General features: G+C 41.5%; 1 protein-coding gene across 6 annotated transcripts in view; it reads right to left on the bottom strand.

The window, feature by feature from the left end:
• Positions 1–7,718: 7,718 nt before the first annotated feature.
• Positions 7,719–27,190, bottom strand: part of LOC110525799 (histone-lysine N-methyltransferase NSD3) — a 29,073-nt gene continuing 9,601 nt past the window's right edge. For 2 of the 6 annotated variants that reach the window (XM_036979944.2, XM_036979945.2), the window contains exons 14-24: positions 25,205–25,351; positions 23,078–23,234; positions 22,490–22,692; positions 22,234–22,346; positions 21,635–21,781; positions 21,439–21,561; positions 19,219–19,335; positions 17,498–17,639; positions 17,275–17,381; positions 8,545–8,749; positions 7,719–8,457 (exon numbers count right to left, since the gene is read on the bottom strand). In XM_036979944.2, the coding sequence (XP_036835839.2) occupies positions 8,177–8,457; positions 8,545–8,749; positions 17,275–17,381; positions 17,498–17,639; positions 19,219–19,335; positions 21,439–21,561; positions 21,635–21,781; positions 22,234–22,346; positions 22,490–22,692; positions 23,078–23,234; positions 25,205–25,351 (1,742 nt within the window). In that variant the 3' untranslated portion in view covers positions 7,719–8,176. The remainder of the gene's footprint in view (positions 8,458–8,544; positions 8,750–17,274; positions 17,382–17,497; positions 17,640–19,218; positions 19,336–21,438; positions 21,562–21,634; positions 21,782–22,233; positions 22,347–22,489; positions 22,693–23,077; positions 23,235–25,204; positions 25,352–27,190) is intronic. The other 4 variants (XM_036979946.2, XM_090237712.1, XM_036979947.2 and 1 more) reach the window with 2 other exon arrangements.

Here is a 27,190-nt window from a genome sequence, read left to right as displayed (position 1 = left end):
GGGTGCATCCAGTCTTGGGTGAAAATGATATAGTTCTGCACAAATTGCTTTTGTGTTGGTGTAAGCATACAATGGTCCAGTTTGCAATGGTCACTAATTGAAGGTTAGAGAAGGCTTAAAGACTAGGTACTCCTTACAAACCATGACAAGACAGCCAGAGGACCTGAGATGTGGCTCAGAATGAATAGGCCCAATATCCATCATAGATATCTACCATGTCAAATCAGTTATCAATACAATACTCATGTTTGTGAACATATTGATCTGTAGTACCAAACAATACAAAAATAATGAAATTAAAGAACAAAATATAATTCAAGTTATAAAAGGTTGTTAAAAATATGACAGTGCCTTGATGCACCTATATGATCGTGTGCTGCGTGGACCACAGCCTAGTACTGAAATGATCTAAATCTAACACCTATCGAAAGAAAATACTATCATTTGGCAGGTTTGAGAGCAACCGAGTCCATATTCCATTCAATTGTGTTTACCCTGCTATATGCATTAGGAGAAATCAACAGGCTTCAATCCCCAATTAATGTAAAATTATTGGCACAATCTAATTCTATTTCGTTGAGACATGAACGTGGACACAGTTTGACACAAGACGACAAGAGCTATGGAAACATTTGACAAACGTGTATTTTTCTGTGAGCTATGGTTTTTAAAAGGCGCATGGATACATAAACCAGTAATGTTCCAGAGAAGAGAAAGCACGGGCTCAGACAAGAGTAGCAGACTACTGTTCTAGGTTCAACATGATCATGTGAGTTTAGGCTGAATTAAGTGCTCGTTTACTTCACATCACAATGTTCAATTGCTTTCAACTGCGTTAACAGGAGTACAGTGAGTCACAATACAGAGAGCTTGGCCTATGAGGAGCAGCTGTTATCAAACAGCGGTACCATTACACTAATAGAAAATATATGAAACGTAAACGACAACTACATACAGAATCATCCATTTTAAAGCTCCCTATTGATTTATAGTCTTGTTACTTAACACTTTGGGTGGGTGCGGTTTTCCAATAGGTGTTTTTGATACATCAATCAACTAGTATAAAGGGTATGATATAATTTCAAAAATCTGTCATAGGAGGACGAGATTAAAAACACTGTACATTTTCTTTACTTATCTGATACCGAAGTACTCTACAACCTAATGTTGATACAAAACCAATTTGTGGAGATGTACACAGTCATACAAAAAGGTGAAAATAAATACCCACCAGGTCAAAATACAGAATGTACTAAATACCTTGAATTAAGATGAGGGCGTTAGTCGTTCTACTATGATAAAAAAAAACAGAAAATGTGATCGGCAGTAACTTGTGTGAGAGAACGTTTTCAGACCCAAAGATATTTGGATCATGTCGTTGGACCTATACCAGAAGTTACAAAACAGTTGAAAATTCCTACATTACTACAGAAAAGAGGTATCCATTTCAAGCATGTACAATGTCATGTATTACATAGATGTATGTTATGACCTACCAAAAGTATGTAGCAATAAACTGTGAAAGTGCTTTAAAAAGGTTTAGCAGAACAATTTAAAACATAACATTTGCGTGTACAGTACAGTACACACAGCATCACTTAAATTACTGCACAGAGCCAATGAACAGCCACCTCTCTCTCAGGTCAGTATGTTGGAAATTAGTCCCTTAAGGCTGGCTGCATTACCGTGTACAAACAGACTTTGACCATATTTGTATAATATAACACTTCACTAATCTAATGAAGTGTAACACTAAATCCTAGGAGGAAATAATCACCAGAAAGTATGCTGCTCAACCTCTCAATTTGAATGAAATGTAACTTCCTCTCCAAAAATGCATTCCTGTCTGTTTCCATAGACAGTGAAGCGGGACAGTCATAGAAGAGTGAAAACGCCTCCCCTCTCCTCCTCTTAAACACTTGTGGTTTACAATATGAACCAATTATGTCCACAATGGAGAGTGAGACTGGGGAACTGACAAATGGAACTTAAATGTAATGATGTGATGTCATACATTACACTATATGCCCTTATAATTCACCCTATTAGAAGGACTATGTTCACAAGGAGATCTGCGCAATTCTAAACACCTAAACAAACAATACACCATTCACCGAGATGAAGTGAGATAATCTGTTTGTAAACATTAACAAATATATATAAACTGGCCACTGAGTATGTATATACACACACACACAGTGGCCAATTTATTAGGTACACCCATCTAGCGTATTGGATCCCCAGTTTATTAGGTACACCCATCTAGCGTATCGGACCCAGTTTATTAGGTACACCCATCTAGCGTATCGGACCCCCCTTTGCCTCCAGAACAGCCTGAATTATTTGAGGCATGGAAACGTTGCTCAATTGGTATCAAAGGACCTAACATGTTCCAGGAAAACATTCCCCACACCATTACATCGCCAGCCTGTACCGTTGACACCAGGCTGGATGGAGCCATGGACTCATGCTGCTTATGCAAACTCTTGACTCAGCATGATGCAACAGTAACCGGGACACTTCGGACCAGGCAATGTTTTTCCACTCCTCAAATTGTCCAGTGTTGGTGATTGCGTGCCCACTGGAGCCACTTATTCTTGTTTTTAGTTGATAGGAGTGGAACCCGGTGTGGTCGTCTGCTACAATAGCCCACCCGGATTAACGACTTGTGTGTTCCGAGATGCCGTTCTGCACACCACTGTTGTACTGCATTCTTTCCCTGTTTGAGGCCCGCCTGTTAGCTTGCACGATTCTTGCCATTCTCCTACGACTTCTCATCTACGAGCTGTTTTATCGTCCGGAGAACTACCGCTGACTGGATGCTTTTTGTTTGTCGGACCATTCTCGGTAAACCCTAGACACTCATGCGTGAAAAGCCCAGGCTGGCCGTTTCTGAGATACTAGCACCGGGCTTGCCTGGTACCGACAATCATACCACACTCAAAGTCACTTAGGTCACTCGTTTTTCCCATTTAACATTTAATCAAACAGTAACTGAATGTCTCAATGCCTGTCTGCCTGCTTTATATAGAAAACCATGGTTACGTGACTCACTGTCTGTAGGAGTGAACCATTTTTGTGAATGGGCTGGTGTACCTAATAAACTGACCACTTAGTGAATGTGTGTGTGTGTGTGTATATATATATATATATATATATTTATTACATACACACACTGAACAAAAATACAAATGTAATCTTTGCCAAGATAATCCATCCACATGACAGGGGTGGCATATCAAGAAGCTGATTAAACAGCATGATCATTACACAGGTAAACCTTGTGCTGGGGACAATAAAAGGCCACTAAAATGTGCAGTTTTGTCACAACAATGCCACAGATGTCTCAAGTTAAGGGAGCGTGCAATCGGCATGCTGACTGCAGAAATGTCCAACAAAGCTGTTGCCAGATCATTTAATGTTCATTCCTCTACCATAAGCCACCTCCAACTTCGTTTTGGAGAATTTGGCAGTACGTCCAACCGGCCTCATAACCACAAACCATGTGTAACCACGCCAGCCCAGGACCTCCACATCTGGCTTCTTCACCTGCGGATTCATCTGGGACCAGTCACCCGGACAGCTGGTGAAACTGTGGGTTGGCACAACCAAAACATTTCTGCACAAACTGTCAAAAACCGTCTCAAGGGGGCTCATCTGCATGCTTGTCATCCTCACCAGGGTCTTGACCTGACTGCAGTTTGGTGTCGTAACCAACTTCAGTGGGCAAATGCTCACATTCGATGGCCACTGGCACGCTGGAGAAGTGTGCTCGAAACGGATGAATCCCGGTTTCAACTGTACCAGGCAGATGGCAGACAACGTGGTGTGGGAGAGTGGTTTGTTGATGTCAACGTTGTGAACAGAGCGCCCTATGGTGGCGGTGGGGTTATGGTATGAGCAGGCATAAACTACGGACAACAAACACAATTGCATTTTAAATCAATAGCAATGTGAATGTACAGAGATACGGTGCCGAAATCCTGGAGGCCCATTTGCGTGTCATTCATCCGCTGTCATCACCTCATGTTTCAGCACGATAATGCATGGCCTCATGTCACAAGAATCTGTACACAATTTCTGGAAACTGAAAATGTCCCAGTTCTTCAATGGTCTGCATACTCACCAGACATGTCACCCATTGAGCATGTTTGGGAGGCTCTGGATCGACGTGTACGACAGCATGTTCCAGTTCCGGCAATATCCAGCAACTTAGCACAGCCACTGAACAACATGATCACAGCCAATCAACAACCTGATCAACTATGCGAAGAAGATGTTGCGTTGCATGAGGCAAATGAGGTCACACCAGATACTGACTGGTTTTCTGATCCACGCCCCGATCTTAATTTTTTAAAGGTATCTATTGAACAACAGATGCATATCTGTATTCCCAGTGAAATCCATGGATTAGGGCCTAATGAATTTATTCCTTATATGAACTGTAACTTAGAAAAATCTTTGAAACTGTTGCGTTCATATTTTTGTTCAGCATATATATATATATATATATATATATATATATATATATATATATATATATATATATAATAAAAAATATAAATAAAAAAAAAATATATATATATATATATACACACACACATACATACACACACACACACACACACACAAACTGCCTTCAGAAAGTATTCACACCCGTTGACTTTTTCCACATTTTGTTATGTTACATCCTGAATTTGAAATGGATAAAATTTAGATTTTTTTGTCACTGGCCTACACACAATACCACATAATGTCAAAGTGGAATCATGTTTTCAAACATTTGACTAATTAATTCAAATGAAAAGCTGAAATGCCATGAGTCAATAAGTATTCAAAACCTTTCTTATGGCAAGCCTAGATAAGTTAAGGAGTAAACATTTGCTTAACAAGTCACGATAAGTTGCATGGACTCACTCTGTGTGCAATAATAGTGTTAACTTCATCTCTGTAACCCACACGTACAATTAGCCGTAAGGTCCAACAGTCGAGCTGTGAATTTCAAACACAGATTCAACCACAAAGACCAGGGCGGTTTTCCAATGCCTCGCAAAGAGGGGCACCTATTGGTAGATGGGTAAACATTTGAGCATGGTGAAGTTATTAACTACTCTTTGGATGATGTATCAATACACCCAGTCACTACAAAGATACAGGCGTCCGGACCGCTCCGGGATGACTTTAAAACAGTTACAGAGTTAAATGGCTGTAATAGGAGAGAACTGAGGATGGATCAACAACATTGGAGTTACTCCACAATACTAACATAATTGACAGAGTGAAAAGAAGTAAGCCTGTACAGAATAAAAATCATGTTTACAATAAGGCACTAAAGTAAAGCTACAAAAATTGTGGCAAATCAATATATATTTTTGTCCTGAATAAAAAGTTGTGTTTGGGGCAAATCCAACACAACACATTACGGAGTACTACTCAATATTTTCAAGCATAGTGGTGGCTGTATCATGTAATGGGTATGCTTGTCATCATTAAGGTCCGGTGAGTTTTTCAGAATAAAAAATTATCGGAATGGAGGTAAGCACAGGCACAATCCCAGAGTAAAACTGGTTCAGTCTGCTTTCCACCAGACACTGGGAGATGAATTCACCTTTGAGCAGGACAATAACTTAAAACACAAGGCCAAATCTACACTGCAGTTCCTAACCAAGACAGTGAATGTTCCTGAGTGGCCGAGTCACAGTTTTTACTTCAAATCTGCTTGAAAATCTATTGAAGACATGAAAATGGTTGTTTAGCAATGATCAACCAAATTTGACAAGAGCTTGAAAAATTCTGAAAATAATAAATGGGGAAAAAAACTGAACAATCTAGGTGTGCAAAGCTCTCAGAGACTTACACAGAAACACTCACAGCTGTAATCGCAGCCAAAGGTGATTCTAACATGTATTGACTCAGGGGTGTGAATAATTATGTTAATTAAAGATTTCATTTTCAATCAAGGTGCAGAAATTTCTAAAACATGTTTACCCTTTGTCATTATGGATCATTGTGTGTAAGGTGTGAAGAAAAAAAATGAAGCAATGTTGAATTCAGGCAGTAACAACAAAATGTGGAATAATTCAAGGGGTGTGAATACTTTCTGAAGGCACCAGTACCAGTCAAAGGTTTGGACACACCTACTCAATCAATGTTTTTTCTTTATTTGTACTATTTTCTACATTGTAGAATAATAGTGAAGACATCAAACTAACAACACATATGGATTCATGTAGTATCCAAAAAAAGTGTTAAACAAATCAAAATATATTTTATATTTATGATTCAACAAAGTAGCCACCCTTTGCCTCGATGACAGCTTTGAACATCCTTGGCATTCTCTCAACCAGCTTCATGAGGCAGTCACCTGGAATGCATTTCAATGAACAGGTATGCCTTGTTAAAAGTTAATTTGTGGGATTTTCTCCCTTCTTAATGTGTTTGAGACAATCAGCTGTGTTGTGACAAGGTCGGGGTAGTATAAAGAAGATAGCCCATCTCGTGAAAGACCAAGTCCATATTATGTCAAGAACAACTCAAATAAGCAAAGAGAAACGACAGTCCATCATTACTTTAAGACATGAAGGTCAGTCAATACGGAAAATGTCAAGAACTTTTAACGTTTCTTCAAGTGCAGTCGCAAAAACTCTCATGCGATGAAACTGGCTCTCATGAGGACCGCCGCAGGAAAGGAAGACCCAGAGTTACCAGCCTCAGAGATTGCAGCCCAAATAAATGCTTCACAGAGTTCAAGTAACAGGCACATCTCAACATCAACTGTACAGAGAAGACTGTGTGAATCAAGAATTCATGGTAAAATTACTGCAAAGAAATCACTACTAAAGGACATTAATAAGAAGAAGAGGTTTGCTTGGGCCAAGAAACATGAGCAATGGACATTAGACCGGTGGAAATCTGTCCTTTGGTCTAATGAGTCCAGATTTTAGATTTTTGGTTCCAACCGGTGCGTCTTCGTGAGACGTAGGTGGACGGATTATCTCCGCATGTGTGGTTACCACCGTAAAGCATGGAGGAGGTGGTGTGATGGTGCTTCTGCAGCGATATACGCAATCCCATCTGGTTTGCACTTATTGGGACTATTTGTTTTTCAACAGGACAATCACCCAACACATCTCCAGGCTGTGTAATAAGGAGAGTGGTGGAGTGCTGCATCAGATGACCTTGCCTCCACAATCACCCAACCTCAACCCAATTGAGATGGTTTCGGAAAGTGAAAGTAAAGCAGCCAACAAGTGCTCAGCATACTACTTCAAGACTGTTGGAAAAGCATTCCTCATGAAGCTGGTTGAGAGAATGCCAAGAGTGTGCAAAGTTGTCATCAAGGCAAAGGGTGGCTACTTTGAAGAATAAAATATATTTTGATATGTTTCAACTTTATTACTTACTACATGAGTAGGTGCTTCCAAACTTTGACTGTTACTATATATATATTCATAAGTGTATCAAAAACAGGTATAAGGAATGTCGGAATATAGTGTGATCCTGAAAATTGCACAAATCTATTTTCTTCTCGTTGTGAAAGGAGAGACAGATAGGGATCGATGGATCATGTCTGGAGTGATGAAGGTGGTAGGAGTGTTGGGCCTGACTCTGCTAGCTCACCAACACACAGCAAAGCCTTCTGGGAATGTGAAGCAGCCCCTGGCAACGGGCCACTAGCAACCCCAGTACACAGGAAGTAAACAAAGAGAAAAGCAGCATGTTGGAAAAAGGTTTAAACCCCCTCTCCATCCCCCTCACTGAGTTCTTCAAAGTGCCGGTAACCAATGACATAACACTGAGAATCCACACTTGTAGAAATGACAGAATCACACTGAAGTGGTGAAACAAACACTGATTATTTGGGGTGATGTGCGGCACACCTCTCAATCTCCCCTTGCCCTCTCCTCCACTCCCAATATCCTTAGATAGAGGAGCTCTGCTCTGCTCCGCTCTCTGACATAGAACCACTGACTACTCACACCAAGTCTGCGCCTGTCAGTCCTTCGGTCTGTCAGTCATTCTGTCCAGCCCATGGGAATATCAGGTGTAACTGTTGGCTGCAGTTCTGGTCTCTTTCACTTTATGGCACATCTCTAATCACACCCTATTCCCCATAGGTATAGTGCTCCATTTCTAGTGCACTATTTTAGGGAAAAGGGTGTGATTTGAGACAGCTTTACTCTCGGTCCTGCTGGCTGGGCTCCTCCTCGGGGTCCTCTGGCTCTTCTTTGATACTGACCGTACCAGGGTGGTGTGTGTGAGTATGTGGGAGGTTGGCGTTGGAGCCCAGGGGGCTGAGGGGGTTGTGATTGGAGCAACAGGGGCGACCCTCCAAGGTAGAGGGGGTGAGAACTCCCCCCTCATGTTGCCGGCAGAAGGAGCGAGGGCAGAAGTCACAGAGGGATGAGGCTGGGACACCACACACACTGCAATCATGCCATGGGCACTCCCAACGACCTACACACACACACAGAGAGAAGATTATTAACGTATAGACACACACACACACACACACCCCCACCCCCACACACCCCCACAGCGTACCATATGGGGGTTTGGTGAGGTTGAGACACAGCAGGTGATAAGCTTTAGGACAGTCCTTCTTGTCACATATGACCAGCTCCCCTCCCTCTCCGCAGCAGAAACAGAAGTACTCATGTGTGCGTTTCCCTTCCGGTCGCAGCTTACGCTTCTTGGGCTTCAGCTTAGCGTTCCTCGCCTTCTCCTCCTTCTCCATCACCACTGCACTCTGACAGACAGAAAAACATTGTCATAAACAATCGGCTCAGATGATAATTTTTTATTGTGTGACTATTATTATTAGTTTTGTTATAATGGGGGCGTGGGGTTAAAAAGGTACAATATAGAAATTAATATAATTTCATATTTTGTTTGTATTCACCTGTGGGCTGCCATCTTTTTTAAGGTACATAAATACAAAGCAGTGATCATTATGATCATATTGCAGAGTTAAACTCATACATTTAGTATGTAAAGGAAAATAAACTAAAAGTGAGTCTCTCATCCCAATCCTGCTTATCACTCATGGAGTGGTGCTTTCTGGCGCTCAACATCCTTTCCAACCGCTCCGCTAAAAACCTCTCACCACTTAAAGCACGAAAACATTGCAGCTCCAAATGAGCTCCATTCATTAAAATCACCAACACCATCTATTTTTGTGACTACCTGGACCTACCATTTGGTTTTGAAGTAGCCTATGGAAACCAAACCATATGATTTGAATGGAAAGTATTTGAATAAACAGGAAAAGGTAAGAAGCGCTCATCATTTCAAATAGGCTACATGTCGTAGTAAACAACATAAACACTAAATAGGGACATTAAGAGCTCAGCATTTAAACAAAATGTTGTATTAAATCATTAAAACTGCACATATAGGATGTAACTTACTTAGAACTAAATACAATTGAAAGGAAAAATGCCTTATTAGGCTCAGTCTACAGTGCCTTTTAATTCATTTTTTAGAAACATGAGTTTGTCAAGAGTCTGTGGCTTCAGGGTCATGCGATGGTGACTGGAGAGCAGACCAGCAGTGGAGAATATCCTCTCCTCACTTGAAGAGCCACTGGGGATGCTAAACACACTTCGGGTCACTCATGCCAGGCTGGGCAGGGATGTGTAATAGTTTTTGTATTTTTCTGTAGGTAGGCCTAAAGGATTTTTGGTAAAATAACCCTATCAAAATGGAAAGCTCCTTGAAAGAGGTAATATAAAAAAAATTAAAATCAATGATGGCCTATTGTATAGTTAATAGAACGGAGATTAGCTGAACTTTTAAGAGATCAGATTTTATGTTTATAAATACTTTGCTATAATGACACACTTAGCTAGATACCCACCTCGTTCCTTTCTGTTAGCATGTGCACATAGTAAGTACACCATCATGCTTTTGGGATACCGGTCTTTTCAGATACCACAATGACTATTTAGTTGTGGACACTACATTACCGCACTCCCTCTCTTGCTCCTCCTCATCTTTGTAAGTCACCTTGATTTTTCACCTGTGTTTTATCAGATTATTTATGAAAATATTTAGCAAACTCCAGAATTGGAAGGTCCCCAGAACACAGTGGCCTCCATCATTATTAAATGGAAGAAGTTTGGAACCACCAAGACACTTCCTAGAGCTGGCTGCCCAGCGAAACTGAGCAATCAGGAGAGAAGGGCCTTGGTCAGGGAGGTGATCAAGAACCTGATGGTCACTCTAACAGAGCTCCAGAGTTCCTCTGTGGAGATGGGAGAACCTCCTATAAGGACAACCATCTATCCAGCACTCCACCAATCACAGGAGTCCTCTTACATTTCTGAACTTTACAGTCCTATGGTTCAAGCAACCATGAAAAATGGTAGGTTCTCTCCCTCAGTTATGCACATAAATAACATGGTCAACAACTAATGCTTGCCAGAGCAAGATGACATAAAATCTAATGAAGGAAAATACGATAAACTTTTATATCTAGTTGGCTGTCAAAATTGCACTGAAACGAAGGGGAATGGTAGCCTCCTCGTCTTTCTGCAGCTTGCCTGCCAATGCATGCTTGTCCCAACCAAGCACCTCAGCTAACTGGCTAAAGTTAGCTAGCTATCTACTTCCAGACACAAATGAGAGAACACCTCACTGATGATTTTACTTGCCGTAGCAGAGCTGGTTAGGCTGTTTACATGTTATCTAGAGCATTCTTGGCCATAACTTTTTTTGCCTACGTTTATTGAAACCATATTCAGCAGATGTTGCATGTTAGTAAATTAAATCAGGTGTTCTGAAATCGGAGTAGATAGCCTGAGCGAACGCAAGAGATATGCTAACTGGATAACAGTCGTTCAAGTTCTTGCTAACTAACCAAATGACATCTCTAGCTATAGACACAGAAAAACTATTTGAGGGGAAAGTCAGTCACTCACTCACTCCTCCAATGGCAAGATATGACATCCTCCTAGCAGCTTCCTAGTTATTTAGCTAACGTTAGGCTCCGTGTTTTTAGCTTGCTACATAAATAGATACGCTAGCCTATTAGCCACGTTATGACTGACTTGTGATCATTGCCCTTGCATACCTAGTTTTATTGAATTGACATTTCTAGCCTTAGTTACTTAGTTTATGTCCAGAATATTGAGTCATTGAAACTGCATCCGTCTATTCTGTCAACATGGAATGTTGAGTCAAATATAATCTATTTTTAAAAGCTCTTATAAAGTTGGCATTGTAGCATTTACTGGTAATTTGATATTTTTGACTGATATTATGATTGCAGATATGAAACAAACAAAGTAGTTAAAATGTTGTCAGTTCCACTTTCAACTTTAGGTCACAGGTTACTTTGTGTGCTAAAGGTGAAATATATTTTGCAACGGAAAGTAATATTTCTACATTTTGATTGGGAAATGGTTAATGGTTGTTTTTTTGTATTCTTATGATTGGGACATACTGGCTTATTATGTCCGAGTTTATGGACTGCTTATCCTTTAACATAATGCTGTGTGTGACTGCTGTCTTTTCATCGGCCATATGCAATGGTGTGGCCTGGAGAAGTGTGGGTGTACAAAAATGTTGCTCAAAAGTTTCCAAATGGCCCGCCCAGCAAAGGAAAGGCACCCTGTGAAAAGTCCTGTTTTTAAAAAAAAAGAGTTTTCCTATTGATTTTCACTCTCAAAAATCACATTTTTTTTTATAGAAAGAAATAATGATTGTCTAAGTCCACAACAATGCTTAAATCACATCAATCTGATTGGGTGGGCCTGTCAGAACCTGGTTTCCCAGTGGGTTGCCCCCAGTCCACCCAGGCCCATCCGTGTCTATGCCCCTGATGCAAACTGAGCATGATGACAATTGCGCATCACAAATAGCCTATTAACCAACACTTTGGACTAAACTTGTTCAATACCTGGTTTGCATACCCATTGTTGCCCTAGTTAGCATTTACTGGTAGATATAAGTTGAAACGTCTTTCCTACCCTACCGGCTACCGTTGTCATTGCTCTGTGAGCTGCTCCATGCCAAAACCAGCTGAGAGCTGCACACTCTTGCTGCCTGCAGATGATATTCTGCTGAAACTAGGATGTGTGCAGCCTTTGTGATTGTGTAGGCTACTCTGTGCATGATTTCCCTATTGTACTACATAATTGATAAGTCGTATACCTCCACTGCACTACTTTGATACGCATCAGTAGGGATCAAGAAGTGAGTATACGCAATGCCCACTGAAAAAAGTGCTTATACGGTTTATTCCTGCATATAGCCTCCACAATACCACTGGCCATTTGTGTTTTACAAAAAGTGCACTCTCCTACATGAGTGCGCTGGTATTACCTAGGGCTGTTGCAGTGACCGTGTTACCACCACACAGGCGGTCACGAGTCATGATGGCAGTCAAATTCCTTTAGTCCATGACCTTTAGTCATGGTAATTAGGCTTCTGCTAGCGCTGATGCTGCTGCTGATCATTAGTAGCCTACCAAACGTGCTAACTATGCAATTGTGTGAGAAAACAGATTAATAGGCTCTATTAAAAAGAGGAGGATTCGATCAGCTTTCTATAGGCTAGGCCTATTATATTTATTTCTCAACTTTCCTAATATTAAGCACATTGCTTCGCTTTACAACAGGAGTATAGCTTACCTGGCTGGCATGACAATAAACCACGGGGAATAGCATCCTCCATTCGCTATTTAAGTGCATAGATGACATGTATTTTTTCCCTTGCCCTTGTTTTCGAGACAGGTGCATGATAATGGTCCATTTTAAATCAAAACTAATTTCACACACATATTATTTAGTATATGTAAAGACATGATTAAATCAAGAATAGTCTGATGGGTGACAATATTAGCCTATCACCTGTGAATTATATATTATCACTTGTGAATGAAGCCCAGCGTGAGGCAAGAAACGCCTTTTTATTTAAAAAAATAAATAATTACCTTTATTTAACTTGGCAAGTCAGTTAACAAAATAAATTCTTATTGTCAATGACGGCATAGGAACAGTGGGTCAACTGCCTTGTTCAGGGGCAGAACGACAGAATTTTACCTTGTCAGCTCAGAATTTCATCTTGCAACCTTTCGGTTACTAGTCCAACACTCTAATCACTAGGCTACCTGCAGCCCAGGATCACAACTAAAGTGGCCAAATAACTTCTTAAAATTAAGCACATTGATCCGCTTTACAAGAGGTGTAGAGCCTAACTGACATAAATAAGCAGAGTGTGAATATCAAGTTTGGGGAAGATAATTTTCATCAAAAAAATGCACCTTTATAATAAAAGCATTACATGCATAATGGCATTTGCGGTCACTTTTAATAATGGTGTTTTCCCATTAGCAATTACGCATCATTAGAACCACATCATGCAGTCTTACAATGTATTGAAAATCAAAACATATAGCCCAACATTTGTAGAACTAAAGTTACATTAATAACTCTAAATTAAGCATATAGGAGGACCTATTTCTCTGTTAATGCTCAACACAAAATAGCCGCATGTGCTCACTCTCTCAAATCGTTTGGAGAAAATATTTATATTTTATTCAGCTTTGTTCAATTTTATTCTTCATACTATAAAATAATGCCACGGAATTCTAAACAAATCTTGTCTGCTAAATGAACTAGTTTAGCCAACAGCCATATTTTTTTTATACCTTTATTTAACTGGGCAAGTCAGTTAAGAACAAATTCTTATTTTCAATGACGGCCTAGGAACAGTGGGTTAACTGCCTGTTCAGGGGCAGAACGACAGATTTGTACCTTGTCAGCTTGGGGATTTGAACTTGCAACCTTTCGGTTACTAGTCCAACACTCTAAACACTAGGCTACCCTGCCTATGGCATAGCCAGATCAGGACCTAACATAAAGACAACTTTTTAAAACAGTTTTCTATTCTGTTCTCCTTAAACAGACTACGTTTTCTTCATATCATGTTTCTTTAGACCTGACTAAAATAAATAGTGGATTTATTGTGATGGTGTAGGCTTTATTACATGGATTTTTTATACTTTTTAAAAAATGTAGATGTTTCAAAGGTCTGGATGTGGCTTGTAGGCTGTGCGTGGAAGCCAGGAGATGCTTAATGTGTTTATGTTAAATAATGGTGAATTACCGTGAGACCAACAGTTATTTGCTTGACAATCACTGGCTGACGAAATGTTGTTACCGCCACAGCCCTAGTATTACGGTTGCAGTCCTTGCAGAATCACAAACCTGTCACACACTGAATAGGTTCGCCACTGCGCAAACATGTCTATAATAGATTTGAAGACTGTTAAGCTACTGAAATAATGATTCAATAATATTTGGCTTGGCTTAGAGTTTTTATGCGCCGACTGAATGGAAGCTGATAATTATTTGTTTTTTTACTCCGCTGGTCTCGGAGGAAATGACAAGTCCTCACTGTCCGAGACCCAGTCAAGACCGAGTACAAATGTTAACGTTAGCTAGCTAAATATTTGGCTATGGGGGCTGGCACTGGCAGTATGGGATTATGGAGAGTGAATTAAATAGTTTCTTCATCATCTTGCTAGGTAGTCATCTAGCTGTGGCCATCTGGCTAGTATCAAGAAGGGATTTCTACAAAATAGCAACATTAGCGCAGGTGGCTTGGAATCAGACTATAAGCAATGCGCACAGATATGCAAGGCCAAACAACGCTACTGCCACCTTCTGGTTTAATTAGTTTAACAAGGCTGAGTGGCTGATGACTTCCAAGGTCTTTGCTGTGTGAACACAAAAGAGATTGACTGACATTTCTGACACTGTTCAGAAATGCTAAGAACTGTCGGCAGGCAAACGTTTGACAATCCTACCCATGTGTCTGAGCTATAGGATATGTAAATAGTCAAAGGAGGATAAATGTTTTTTAACAAACCCACTTTGGTCTGTGTGGACCAATTTGGGTAAGTAAGTCTCGAGACGGGACAACATTTTGGAAAATAGTTTAATATCGGTTTATTAAATATGCAAAATTAGTGTTGTATTCACATCTCTCCCAAATTAACCTTTGTGAACGGCTGTATTAATCATTGAGCATTAGTGGACCTAATTGATTCCAACATTTTAATTACACATCAGGGGGAATACCCTCCCTTCCAGGTGATTTGCCTTTATTCATGCTATCCAATGCTCATTTGAGTTCATTGAGAAAGATTTGGCCTCCCAGGGAGGTGGCTTCCTATGTTAAGGATGAACAAATCAGAGGTATACAGTTCATTATAGAAGTGAGATAATCTTAATTAATTAATCTTAATTAATCTTAATTAATTTAGGTTCTGATAGCAATTCCCCGGTTTCAGATTGAATTGTTGCTGTATCAGCTAATTGATCATTACTGTGTAGCTTGTTGGCCAGTAAATGACTAGGAAGTAATGGTTCCATGGGGGTCCATGGATGGCAAATTCTGCTCTCTGTCTTACCAATACATAGATGGAAATGCAGTTGCATTATTTTGAATAAAACCTTTGGTTGCATCACATGGAATCCGGGGTTCATCGACTGAATTTTTATTGATCATTAAGAATACATTTTGTTCAATTTCAAATTGATCACAGAATGTAGGATTTTCTAGTAATGAAACTTTGAAACGTCATCTTGTTGCTCTTTTAGGAGATTCAGAAATGTTTAATTGGCAGTAGTAGGTGTGGTGATCGGTCAAGCTCATGTCGAATTTCTATTTTCATAATTGTGGAGAATAGATGTGTTGATAATATAAAATCGATTGGGGAGAATATATGCCTGTTTGAGTAGAAAATGTACTTGTTTTCTTTTGGATTATGTCCTTCCAACATGAGGTTGTAATCAGAGTATACTGTATGTTGGAGAGCCTTGGTTGCGTGTGGATTGGCGTTCATGTCAGTCCCAATAACCAGATGGAATTCAGTTAATTCTAACACTATACTGTTCAAAGAATCAAAAAACGTAGGATCATATGAATTTGTAGCATACACATTAATAAAGGCAATTTTCTTTCCATTATGGATACATTTAAGGAAAGTGATTCTGCCTTTTTGGTCTTCGCCTTTACCCAATTGGCCAAACTGCAGCTACATCCCACTACTGGCTTGCTTCTGAAGCTAAGCAGGGTTGGTCCTGGTCGGTCCCTGGATGGGAGACCAGATGCTGCTGGAAGCGGTGTTGGACGGCCAGTAGGAGGCACTATTTCTGCTGGTCTAAAATGAAATATCCCAATGCCCCATGGCAGTGATTGGGGACATTTCCCTGTGTAGGGTGCCGTCTTTCGGGTGAGACATTAAACAGGTGTCCAGACTCTCTGTGGTCACTAAAGATCCCATGGCAATTATCATAAGAGTAGGGGTGTTAACCCCAGTGTCCTGGCTAAATTCCCAATATGGCACTCATACCATCATGGCCACCTAATCATCCCCAGTTTACAATTGGCTCATTCATCCCCCTCCTCTCCCCTGTAACTATTCCCCAGGTTGTTGATGAGAATGCGTTTTAAGTTAACTTACCTGATTAAATACATAAAATAAAAATATTATGGTTGAATTTCTTATCTATCATTATGATTACATATTTTGTTTGGGGCTGATGAAAAGGCACAGTTTGTACAAATAGTTGTGCATCCTTACGGAGCAGATGTGTTTCTCGGAGCATTACTGATATCAAGACAGCTGGAACGTTTGATAGGACCATTTAGGCCTTTCAAATTCCGAGAGAGAATAGCTAGTGTTGCCATTGTTTTTCAGACAGGAATGTTAAATTAATTGTATAATTGTTAGCTTTACAGTTGATAAGCCCATGGGTGTGTAACACCAGACTCTCCATCTCTGGCTCCCCTGTCCTGCACTATCATTAGTGGCAGCCTTACACATGGAGTCTCTTAAGCTGCATATTTTTTTAGGACTTGAGGTATTATAAAAAAATAAATAAAGTGAAACAAAATAAGTACAAATGTTACAGTTCAGTTAGCAGACTTGATGAATTTTTTACAGATATCTAAGCCTAAACAGTCAAATAGGATACTGTAGGTGTAGGAACAACAGCCCTTAATTCATTGTCATAGTTTATTATTAGCAATATGGTTTATATGACCTTCTGAGAAGAGACATTCTGACAATTTACCTTGTTAAAATAGAGAGAGAAGAGTTACAAGCCTTGTTAGGCCAGCTTCTATAGTTCTATACAACATTGAAGACAAACCATGGACAGAAGGGTTCTGCTAAGGTGGGACACCAGAAACATGTTACTTGATTCCTACATGATGCAGTCATAATAAAGAGAGAGAGAATGTGGGTGTGTCCCATACCGTAGGCCGCACCCCCAGGAAGCCAGAGCAGTTCTCAGCTCCACAGTGACACGACGACCTTCTATTCCCCACCAAGTCCAGGTTATAGTTAAACGTCAACTCAGTGCCTGCAGAACACACACAATTTTAGTTAAATGTCAGCTCTGTGTCTGCAGGAGAGATGAGATTGATCAGAGAGATCAATCCCCAAAATTACAGAACATGTGCGTGTCGATCTCCTCACCAGCCTCTATGTCACACAAGGTGAAGAGCCCTATCCGTACATCTCCATTGACGGTCCATTTCTGCGTCTCACAGTTGGGGCTGCAACTGTGGTTAATGAAGCGAGAGGAGTTCCCTTTGGGCCCCGCGTCTATCACCCGGTCCTGAGGAAAACACACACACACACACACACACACACACACACACACAGCCACAGCCACAGCCACAGCCACACACACACACACACAGCCAATATATGAACACTACTGAAAAGAGAGTGATTCATATACACATACTATGGTGCATTCGGAAAGTATTCAGACCCCTTGACTTTCTCCACATTGTTACTTTACAGCCTTATTCTAAAATTGATTAAATAGTTTTTCCCCCTCATCAATCTACACCCGATACCCCATAATGACAAAGCAAAAACAGGTTATACATTTTTGCAAATGTATTCAAAATAAAAATAAAAATATATAATTTACATAGGTATTCAGACCCTCTACTCAGGACTTTGTTGAAGCACCTTTGGCAGCGATTACAGTCTTGAGTCTTCTTGGGTATGATGCTACAAGCTTGGCATACTTGTATTTGTGGAGTTTCTCCCATTCTTCTCTGCAGATCCTCTCTTAGGGCTGTTGTACTGTTGGAAGGCGAACCTTTGCCGCAGTCTGAGGTCCTGAGCACACTGGAGGAGGTTTTCATCAAGGATCTCTCTGTACTTTGCTCCACTCATCTTTCCCTCGATCCTGACTAGTCTCCCAGTCCCTGTTGCTGAAAAACATTCCCACAGCACGATGCTGACATCCCCATGCTTCACCGTAGGGATGGTATTGGCCAGGTGATGAGCTGTGCCTGGTTTTCTCCAGACGTGACGCTTGGCATTCAGGCCAAAGAGTTCAATCTTGGTTTCATCAGACCAGTGAATCTTGTTTCTCATGGTCATATTCCTTTAGGTGCCTTTTTGGTGGAGTGCTGCAGAGAAGAAGATTGACTTTCTGGAAGGTTCTCCCATCTCCACAGAGAAACTCTGGAGCTCTGTCAGAGTGACCATCGGGTTCTTGGTCACCTCACCAACCAAGGTCCTTTTCCCCCGATTGCGCAGTTTAGCCAAGCTGCTAGCTCTAGAAAGAATCTTGGTGGTTCCAAACGTCTTCTATTTAAGAATGATGGTGGCCACTGTGTTCTTGGGGACCTTCAATGCAGAAAAGTTTTGGTACCCTACCCCAGATCTGTGCCTCAACACAATCCTGTTCTTGGAGCAATTCCTTTGACCTCATGGCTTGGTTTTTGCTCTGACATGCACTGTCAACTGTGGGATCTTATAGACAGGTTTGTGCCTTTCCAAATAATGTCCAATCAATTTAATTTACCACAGGTGGACTCCAATCAAGTTGTAGAAACATCTCAAAGATGATCAATGGAAACAGGATGCACCTGAGCTCAATTTAGAGTCATAGCAAAGGGTTTGAATACTTATGTAAATAAGGTATTTCTGTTTTTATTTTTGAATACATTTGCAAACATTTCTAAAAAACAGTTTTCACTTTGTCACTATGGGGTAGTGTGTAGATTGATGAGGAATTGTTTTAATGTAATCCATTTTAGAATAAGGCTGCAATTTAACAAAGCGGGCTGAATACATTCAGAATGCACTGTATGTATTACTGGTCATGAGGTGGAGAGGTCAAGTAAAGGAGGCCATTCCAGACTGTTGGGACACAGCCTGTACGTCGTTACCTTGGTGAGGGTGAGCATGTAGAAGTCAGTCACACGGTTCTCATGAGCGTGTTTGATTCGCTGCTGGCACTCTTCTGAATCTATCACCTCTCCCACGTACTCTGTCACAAAATCTCCCTGCGGAAGAGACACAGACATAAGATATATTACTTACAACAAAGCATACCTGTGGTATATATAAAAAAAAAACACATATTATGCAGATGTTATCGCCGGTGCAGCGAAATGCTTATGTTTCGAGCACCAACAAAGCAGTTATACCTAACAATACACACAAATTCCCAAAATTAAAAGAAAGGAATGAAGAAATATCAGAATGAGAAATGTCAGAGTCCGGAATATAAATATATATGATGGTGTGTATAGACATGGACAGTATATGAATAGAAAATGTGTGTACAGTTGTAGTTATACAGGATGAGAGACTGGATGAGAGACTATGTGTACAGTGTACCCATATGAAGTGTGTAAAACAGTATGTGAACATTATTAAAGTGACCAGTGTTCAATGACTATGTACATAGGGCAGCAGTCTCTGAGGTGCAGGGTAGAGTACCGGGTGGTAGCTGGCTACTAACAGTGACTTAGTTCAGGGCAGGGTACTGGGCAGAGGCCAGTCAGCGGTGTCTATTTAACAGTCTGATGGCCTGGAGATAGAAGCTGTTTTTCAGTCTTTTTGTCCCAGAAATGATGCACCTGTACCACCTCTGCCTTCTAGATGGTAGCAGGGTGAACAGGCCATGGCTCGGGTGGCTGATGTCCTTGATGATCTTCTTGGCCTTCCTGTGACACCGGGTGCTATCGATATCCTGGAGGGCAGGGAGTGTGCCCCTGGTGATGTGTTGGACTGACCACAGCGCCCTCTGGAGAGCCCTCCGGTTGCAGATGGTGCAATTGCCATACCAGGGGGTGATGCAGCATTGAGGACGTCCTGTCAGGCTGTATCACCGCCTGGTATGGCAATTGCACCATCTGTAGAAGTTTGTGAGGGTTTTATGGGCCAAGCCAAATTTCTTCATCCTCCTGAGTTTCAAGAGGCGCCGCTGCGCCGCCTTCACCACACTGTCTGTGTGGATGGACAGTTTCAGGTTGTCAGTGATGTGCATGCCAAGAAACTAGAAGATTTTCACCCTTTCCACTGCGGCCCAGGCGATGTGGATGGTGGCATGATCTCGCTTTTGTTTCCTTGAAGTCCACGATTAGCTACTTGGTTTTGTTGACTTTGCAGTAGAGGTTACTTTCCTGGCACCACTCCGCCAGGGCCTCACCTAATCCCTGTAGGCTGTGTCGTCGTTGTTGGTAATCAGGCCTACCACGGTCGTGTCGTCTGAAAACTTGACGATTTGAGTTGAAAACGTGAGCAGTCACGCAGTCATGTGTGAACAGGCAGTACAGGAGGGCTACCGTGTTAAGGATCAGCATGGAGGAGGTGTTGTTGCCTACCTTCACCACCTGTGGTCGGTCCATCAGGAAGTCCAGGACCCAGTTGCACAGGGCGGGGTTCAGACCCAGGGCCCTATGGCGTCGAAGGCTGAGCTGTAGTTGATGAACAGCATTATTACATAGAGATTCCTCTTGTCCAGATGGGATAGTGCAGTGCGATGGCGATTGCGTCATCTATGGATCTGGTGTATGCAAACTGTAGTGTGTCTAGGGTGTCAGGAAAGGTGGAGGTGAAATGTTCCTTAACTAGCCTCTCAAAGCACTTCATGAAGACAGAAGTGAGTGCTACGGGGCGATGGTCATTTAGTTCGGTTACCTTCGCTTTCTTAGGTACAGGAACAATGGCGGATATCTTGAAGCAAGTGGGGACAACTGTCTGTGATACGGAGAGATTGAATATGTCAATAAACACTCCAGCCAGCTGGTCTGCACATGCTCTGAGGACACGGCTTGGGATGCCGTCTGGGCCGGCAGCCTTGTGAGGGTTAGCACGCTTGAATGTCTTCCTCACATCAGCCTTGAAGGACGAGAGCTCACAGTCCTCTTGAGTGGCGGTTATTAACAATAATCTCTGATCTATACACAACACAGGCTCGCTTCCATTTTGGTCTCCAGCCCTCACCCTGTTCCTATATGAAATATAGGTACAAACAATATGAAAGGCTAGGTGGAGCCTTCACAGTGTTGCTAATATCAGTTAACACCTAAAGATTAGGGGCTAAGGAAAGAAATAGAGCTGGGCCCCATACTACGTCCACCCCAGCGCCCCTCACTTACCTTCCTGAGGGCCTGGTTGGTCTTGAGGCCCCAGCCACAACCCTCTGTTTTGATGACCTCTGTCTCGGAGTACAGACGTTTAGAGAAGCATTGGTTCTCACAGCTATCACCTGTCGGACACACCTAGGACAGGAGAACAGGGCTGATTTAACCTCCGCGCACGCACACACGCACGCACGCACACACACACACCAACCTGCGGGTGACACTCGTACTGCAGCATGCGGTTGAGACACTGGGAGTCCAGGCTGCAGGGGTGTTCGTCCGTGGGCTTACAGTTGCATCGTGGGATTTCAGACAGGTCGGCTATGTGCACCAGCACCTTCCCCACCGGCTTGTTGGACTGAAGGAGACATGACAACAATGTGTCAGCGAAGACACACCAAGACTAACATACAAGGTCCCATATGAGATCTAAAGGTCTCATTCTGCTAAAAGAGACAATTCTCAGTTTGCTTGGCAAAGCAAGACTTTGTATTTATTATGGATTCCCAGTAGCTGCTGCCAATGTAGCAGCTACTCTTCCTGGAGTCCAGCTAAATTAAGGCAGTTATATACAATTTTAAAAACACAATGCACTTCACAACAGATTAAGTGTGTGACCTCAGGTCATTACTCTACAACACAAAATACATGTATACGTGTGTTTATAGTGCGTATGTTATCATGTGTGTGTATATGCGTGTGTCCCTTCCTGTGTGTGCACGCGTGTGTCTCTTCACAGTCCCAGAAGATTTGTAGGGAAGGTATGTGTTTGCAGGGTAGAGCTGTATACAGAATGACTGGATGCATTACCTTGATGAACTTGTAAGGCGGTGGTTTGCGTGAGTTGCGTTCCTGCTCTAGGGCCTCCCTGCTCTCCCTCTGTGCCTTGAGCTCCTGGAACCTACGAGCAGCCTCCTCCAGAGCTGACACACACACACACACACACACACGGAAGGGATGAAATGACCTTCTGCCTGTCTCACACATACTCAGGGATCAGGCACTAGCATATCCCTCAAGAACCAACAGAGCCCAGAGCACAGAATAGAGCCCAAGGTGGCCTCACCTTTCTTGAACGTCTTGTTGATGTTGATTTGGCCCGTGACAGGGGTCTTGTCGTTCTCCACGTAGGGAAACACACGGCCCTGGTTGATCCAGTAGTAGTCATGGGAACCAAAGAAGAAGACTGGGAAGGCTCCGATGTCGTGGCGGAGCGTTTGGATGTTGGGAGGCACCAGGCGAGGGTTACAGATCTCCGCTGGCCACCACCTGATGGGGACAGACAGGAGACGTGAGGAAAGAAAGAGCGCTGATCAGTCCATAAGATACAGCTAAAGCCAAACCTCTGATTCTAAAACAAGTTTCTGAAATACATGAACACTTCGTAGTGTACAGTAACGTGCCACTCTCATCCCGTTTCTGCACCCGGCAACAATAATGTTGTTTCCACATATTCCCGAGTTGTGTTGTTCCTCTTCTGTAGCTTCACATTAAATATACTCTCAGTAATATAAAGGGTAAACACCATTGGTGTTTATCCATTCAATTAATGGGAGAATATTTGGAGTGTGCAACTATTATTATCATTTTACATATGTTTACTATACCATTAGCCAGCACCTCTCCAACAGCTTTTGGGTGTGCATCAACTCACCGGTAGTTTCCCAGTTTGACCCAAACGATCTGTTTGTAGTGGGGTTTCCTTCCTGATCTGCACTCCCTGCAGGACCACGCCCCCTCTGGCATCACCATCTCCAAACACTCTGGGTGGAACGACGCCGGGCACAACGCACAGCACAGCAGCTTCTCTCCTGCATGGGTGTAGGTGTGTGTGTATATAGAGAAAAGAGCAGCACAGGGTTAGAGAACATACTTCCACACCTGGACAATAGGGGCCACCACACTCTAAACCTTATCCTTAGGCATGCCAGTCATTCAACCCCTTCACTATACACTGTGAGTAATGCTATGCCCAAGCAAAGAGGAAGAAGCGAAGCAAGAGGGTTTACTGTATGGAGGCCAATGAGTGTCAAATTTGATCAACAAAATATATAATTGCTCATTTTCTACATGAGGCTTATTTGATCAAGTTTCGTAATGGTTAGGTCGCTTGGAATGCACTGATATAAGTGGACACGTGGCAATTCGGCAAAAAAAAAAAAATGACTATTGGAGTTGTGCCTGTTCTTTACTCACTCACGTATCTGCCCTCATCAGCTAGAATGGTCCCACCTGATCTCACCTCCTCCTGACTGCCTTCCATCTTTGAGGACATGTCTTTCCATTGTTAGAGCGGTCACTCTACCATCTTGTCAATACAACAGAAATTATTTGGGCCAAGTAAGTAATATTGTCTTCCAGAGAGTTGGAAGAGCCATTGTGACATTGCTTACACTCATAAGCTCCTTTCATATGTATGGTATATGTCTACGGATAGATATTTATTTTGAACTGGACCATCAAATGGGCCTGAAGTTGCCCTTTTCCAAAGGATTCAAGGTGGAATAACTTGTAACTCCCACAGCATAATAACGTTTGCTTTATCTATTGAAAACTATGCTGTTGTGGAAACCATTTTGATAAAAGAGAGTAGTCTTCATATTACTGCTGTCCTCTGCTTTTTCCTTAGCAGTCAGTCAACAATGGTGTAATGGAATGTCTGACAGGCAGGTTTAGAGTACCAGGCCCCTTGTACAATCACCACACATGCAATAGCACCGATGATAATACAAATCAGCAAATAAATATTAAGTTAAAAAAAAAAAGATTAAAAAAAAAAAGAATTACCAAAATATAAGAGGAACGGCACAAAGCTGACATGCACTCCTTCTTGTAAAGGGGGTGGTTCCACTTCTCTGCAACACTATACATACCCCAGACAGTCTTCATGGAATCTCACTTAAACATGTGTTTGTGGAAGTGTTTTAAATGTCAAATGAATAACATCATTGATGAGTAATAATTCCCATTGCATGTCAACTAGAAGGACGAGTGTCAGCATCTTATTCAAACATTGACAGTTTGGACTTATTGATCAAATTGATAATCTTGTGAGCAATATTATACCGGTCATGAACAATAACCTATTTGAATGAACTGCATTTCAACGCAGAATCAATATTTCTTGGAACAATTAACTCCTTAACACAGCAAGTCAGGACCGCCACAAACATCCGATCGCGGTAAAGGCTGATCGCGGTACAGTGAGAGCAGCAGAGAAGCGAGGGACAATTATTTTCATTCAAAAACAGAAGTGAGCAGTTAGAAAAAGTAACTCTTCGTTTTTCAGATTACGGACAAGCTCGGAAGTGCTGAAGCAGAGAAGCTGTGTTCCTCCAGCAGCAACAAGACCCCCCCCCCTCATACAGACAGGGCGTAAAATAACCCGCTCTTTTCATCCCTCTTTCACAATTCTGATGACGAAACCAAATGTTGTGTTATGTTACAGTGTGCTGAGGTCCGCTTATACAAATCCCCTTTTGTGTTTGTATTGGAGAGGAGAGTCACATTCCACAGCTTCAGAGATGAGCTTTGCTCACTTTTAACGCCGGTAACACTTTGTCAATGTGGTTCCCGGCTGAACCAGTGCATGTTAGGGTCCCCGAAAGTTTATTTTAAGCCCTGCTGTAGCGTTAATGGCAGCAGATTGTATGTTGACACGCTAGAGGCAGAACAAAGCAATAGGAGGAACATCAAATCAACTGTGGGGAGTATAGACACATTCAAACACATACACACGCACCAGTGGGAAAAGGGAGAGAGAGTAAAACAGTTCGGTTACCTTTCCCAATATTCTTTTTGGTAGCTGACGAAGAAGAGGGAATCATAGGTAATTTCAACTCAGCACGATTTGACTCAGTCAGAAGGTAGTGGGACTTATAGGCATATGAACTTAATATGGTGTCAGTAAGGTCCTGCACTAACAGTCCTACACAAGACACACAGGAAGAGACTGGGTGAGCCGTAATCAGACTACAGTACCCATGATTCCACAGGAGAAAAAGAACACATACACTGTTAGAACACATAAACGAGAGAGAAACAGAGGAGTAAAAGTAAACTAAAGAGTTGTCCAACAGAACACTCCGGTTATAAGAATCAACTGCTTTTAGTAACCATGGAGACCAAAATATTTCTACACATACGATGTATTCTGCAATCAAATCAGTTAGAAAAGTCTAATCATCCAAAACAGGTGTATTTCTTGTAAGAGGAGTGCTCTGTAAAAGCACAGATCAGGACATCTAAAGTGACTTCAGAAACCCTCAACCTTTTCCACATTTGTTGTATTACAGCCTGAAATTAAAATGGATGAAGTTGAAATTGTGTGTCACTGGCTTAGACACAATACCCCATAATATCAAAGTAGAATAATGTTTTCAGAAATGTTTACAAAAATGTCTTAAGTCATTAAGTATTCAACCCCTTTGTTATTGCTAGCCTAAATAAGTTCAGGAGTAAACATTTTCTCAACAAGTCACAGAATAAGTTGCATTAACTCACTCTGTGGGCAATAATAGTGTTTAACACAACTTTTTTAATGACTACTTGATCTCTGTACCCGACACATACAATTATCTGTAAGGATCCTCAGTCAAGCAATTCATTTCAAACACAGATTCAACCACAAAGAACAGGGACGTTTTCCAGTGCTTCTCAAAGAAGGGCACCTATTGGTAGATAAAAAAAATCTGACATTGAATATCCCTTTGAGCATGATGAAGTTATTAATTACACTTTGCATGGTGTTTCAAAATATACCCAGGCACTACAAAGACACAGCTGTCCTTCCTAACTCAGTTGCCGGAGAGGAAGGAAACCGCTCAGGGATTTCACCATGAGGCCAATGGAGACTTTAAAACAGTTACAGAGTTTGATGTCTGTGAAAGGAGAAAACTGAGGATGGATCAACAAATTAGTAGTTACTCCACAATACTAACTTAAATGACAGAGGGAAAATAAGGAAGCCTGTAGAGAAAACAAATATTCCAAAACCTGCATCCTGTTTGCACTTACATAAAACTGAAATACAAAAAATAAGCAAAGAAATAAACTTCTCCTGAATACAAAGCGTTATGTTTGGGGAAAATCCAACACAACACATCATGGAGTACCACTCAATATTTTCAAGCGTGGTGGCTGCATCATGATATGGGTCTGCTTGTCATTGGCAAGGAATACAGAGTTTTTTAGGATAAAAATACATGGAATAAAGCTAAGCACAGGCAACATCCGAGAGGAAAACCTAGTTTAGTCTACTTTCCAACAGACACTGGGAAACAAATTCACCTTTCAGCAGGACAATAACCTAAAACACAAAGTCAAATATACACTGGAGTTGCTTACCAAGACGACATTGAATGTTCCTGAGTGGCCTAGTTAGTTTTGACTTAAATCTACTTGAAAATCTATGGCAAGACTTGAAAATGGCTGTCTAGCAATGACCAACAAACAACTTGACAAAGCTTGAAGGGGTGTGAATACTTATGTAAATGAGATATTTCTGTATTTAATTTTCAGTACATTTGCAAACATGTCTGAAAACATGTTTTTACTTTGTCATTATGGGTTATTGTGTGTCGATGGGTCGAGATTTATTTTTATTGTTAATCCATTTTAAATTCAGGCTGTAACACAACGTGGAATAAGTCAAGGGGTATGAATACTTTCTAAAGGCACTGCCACATCAGGTACAACAGAGACAACAGTAATGGTCAAATGTCACAAATACATTTACAAACAGGAGAATGCATCGTAACTATCATGC

Source organism: Oncorhynchus mykiss, chromosome 6 (assembly GCF_057628025.1).
Source record: "Oncorhynchus mykiss isolate SJ-2025 chromosome 6, ASM5762802v1, whole genome shotgun sequence".
NCBI classification, from domain to species: domain Eukaryota; kingdom Metazoa; phylum Chordata; class Actinopteri; order Salmoniformes; family Salmonidae; genus Oncorhynchus; species Oncorhynchus mykiss.
Note: the sequence above shows the minus strand (reverse complement) of the source record. Positions and strands in the feature narration are given on the sequence as shown.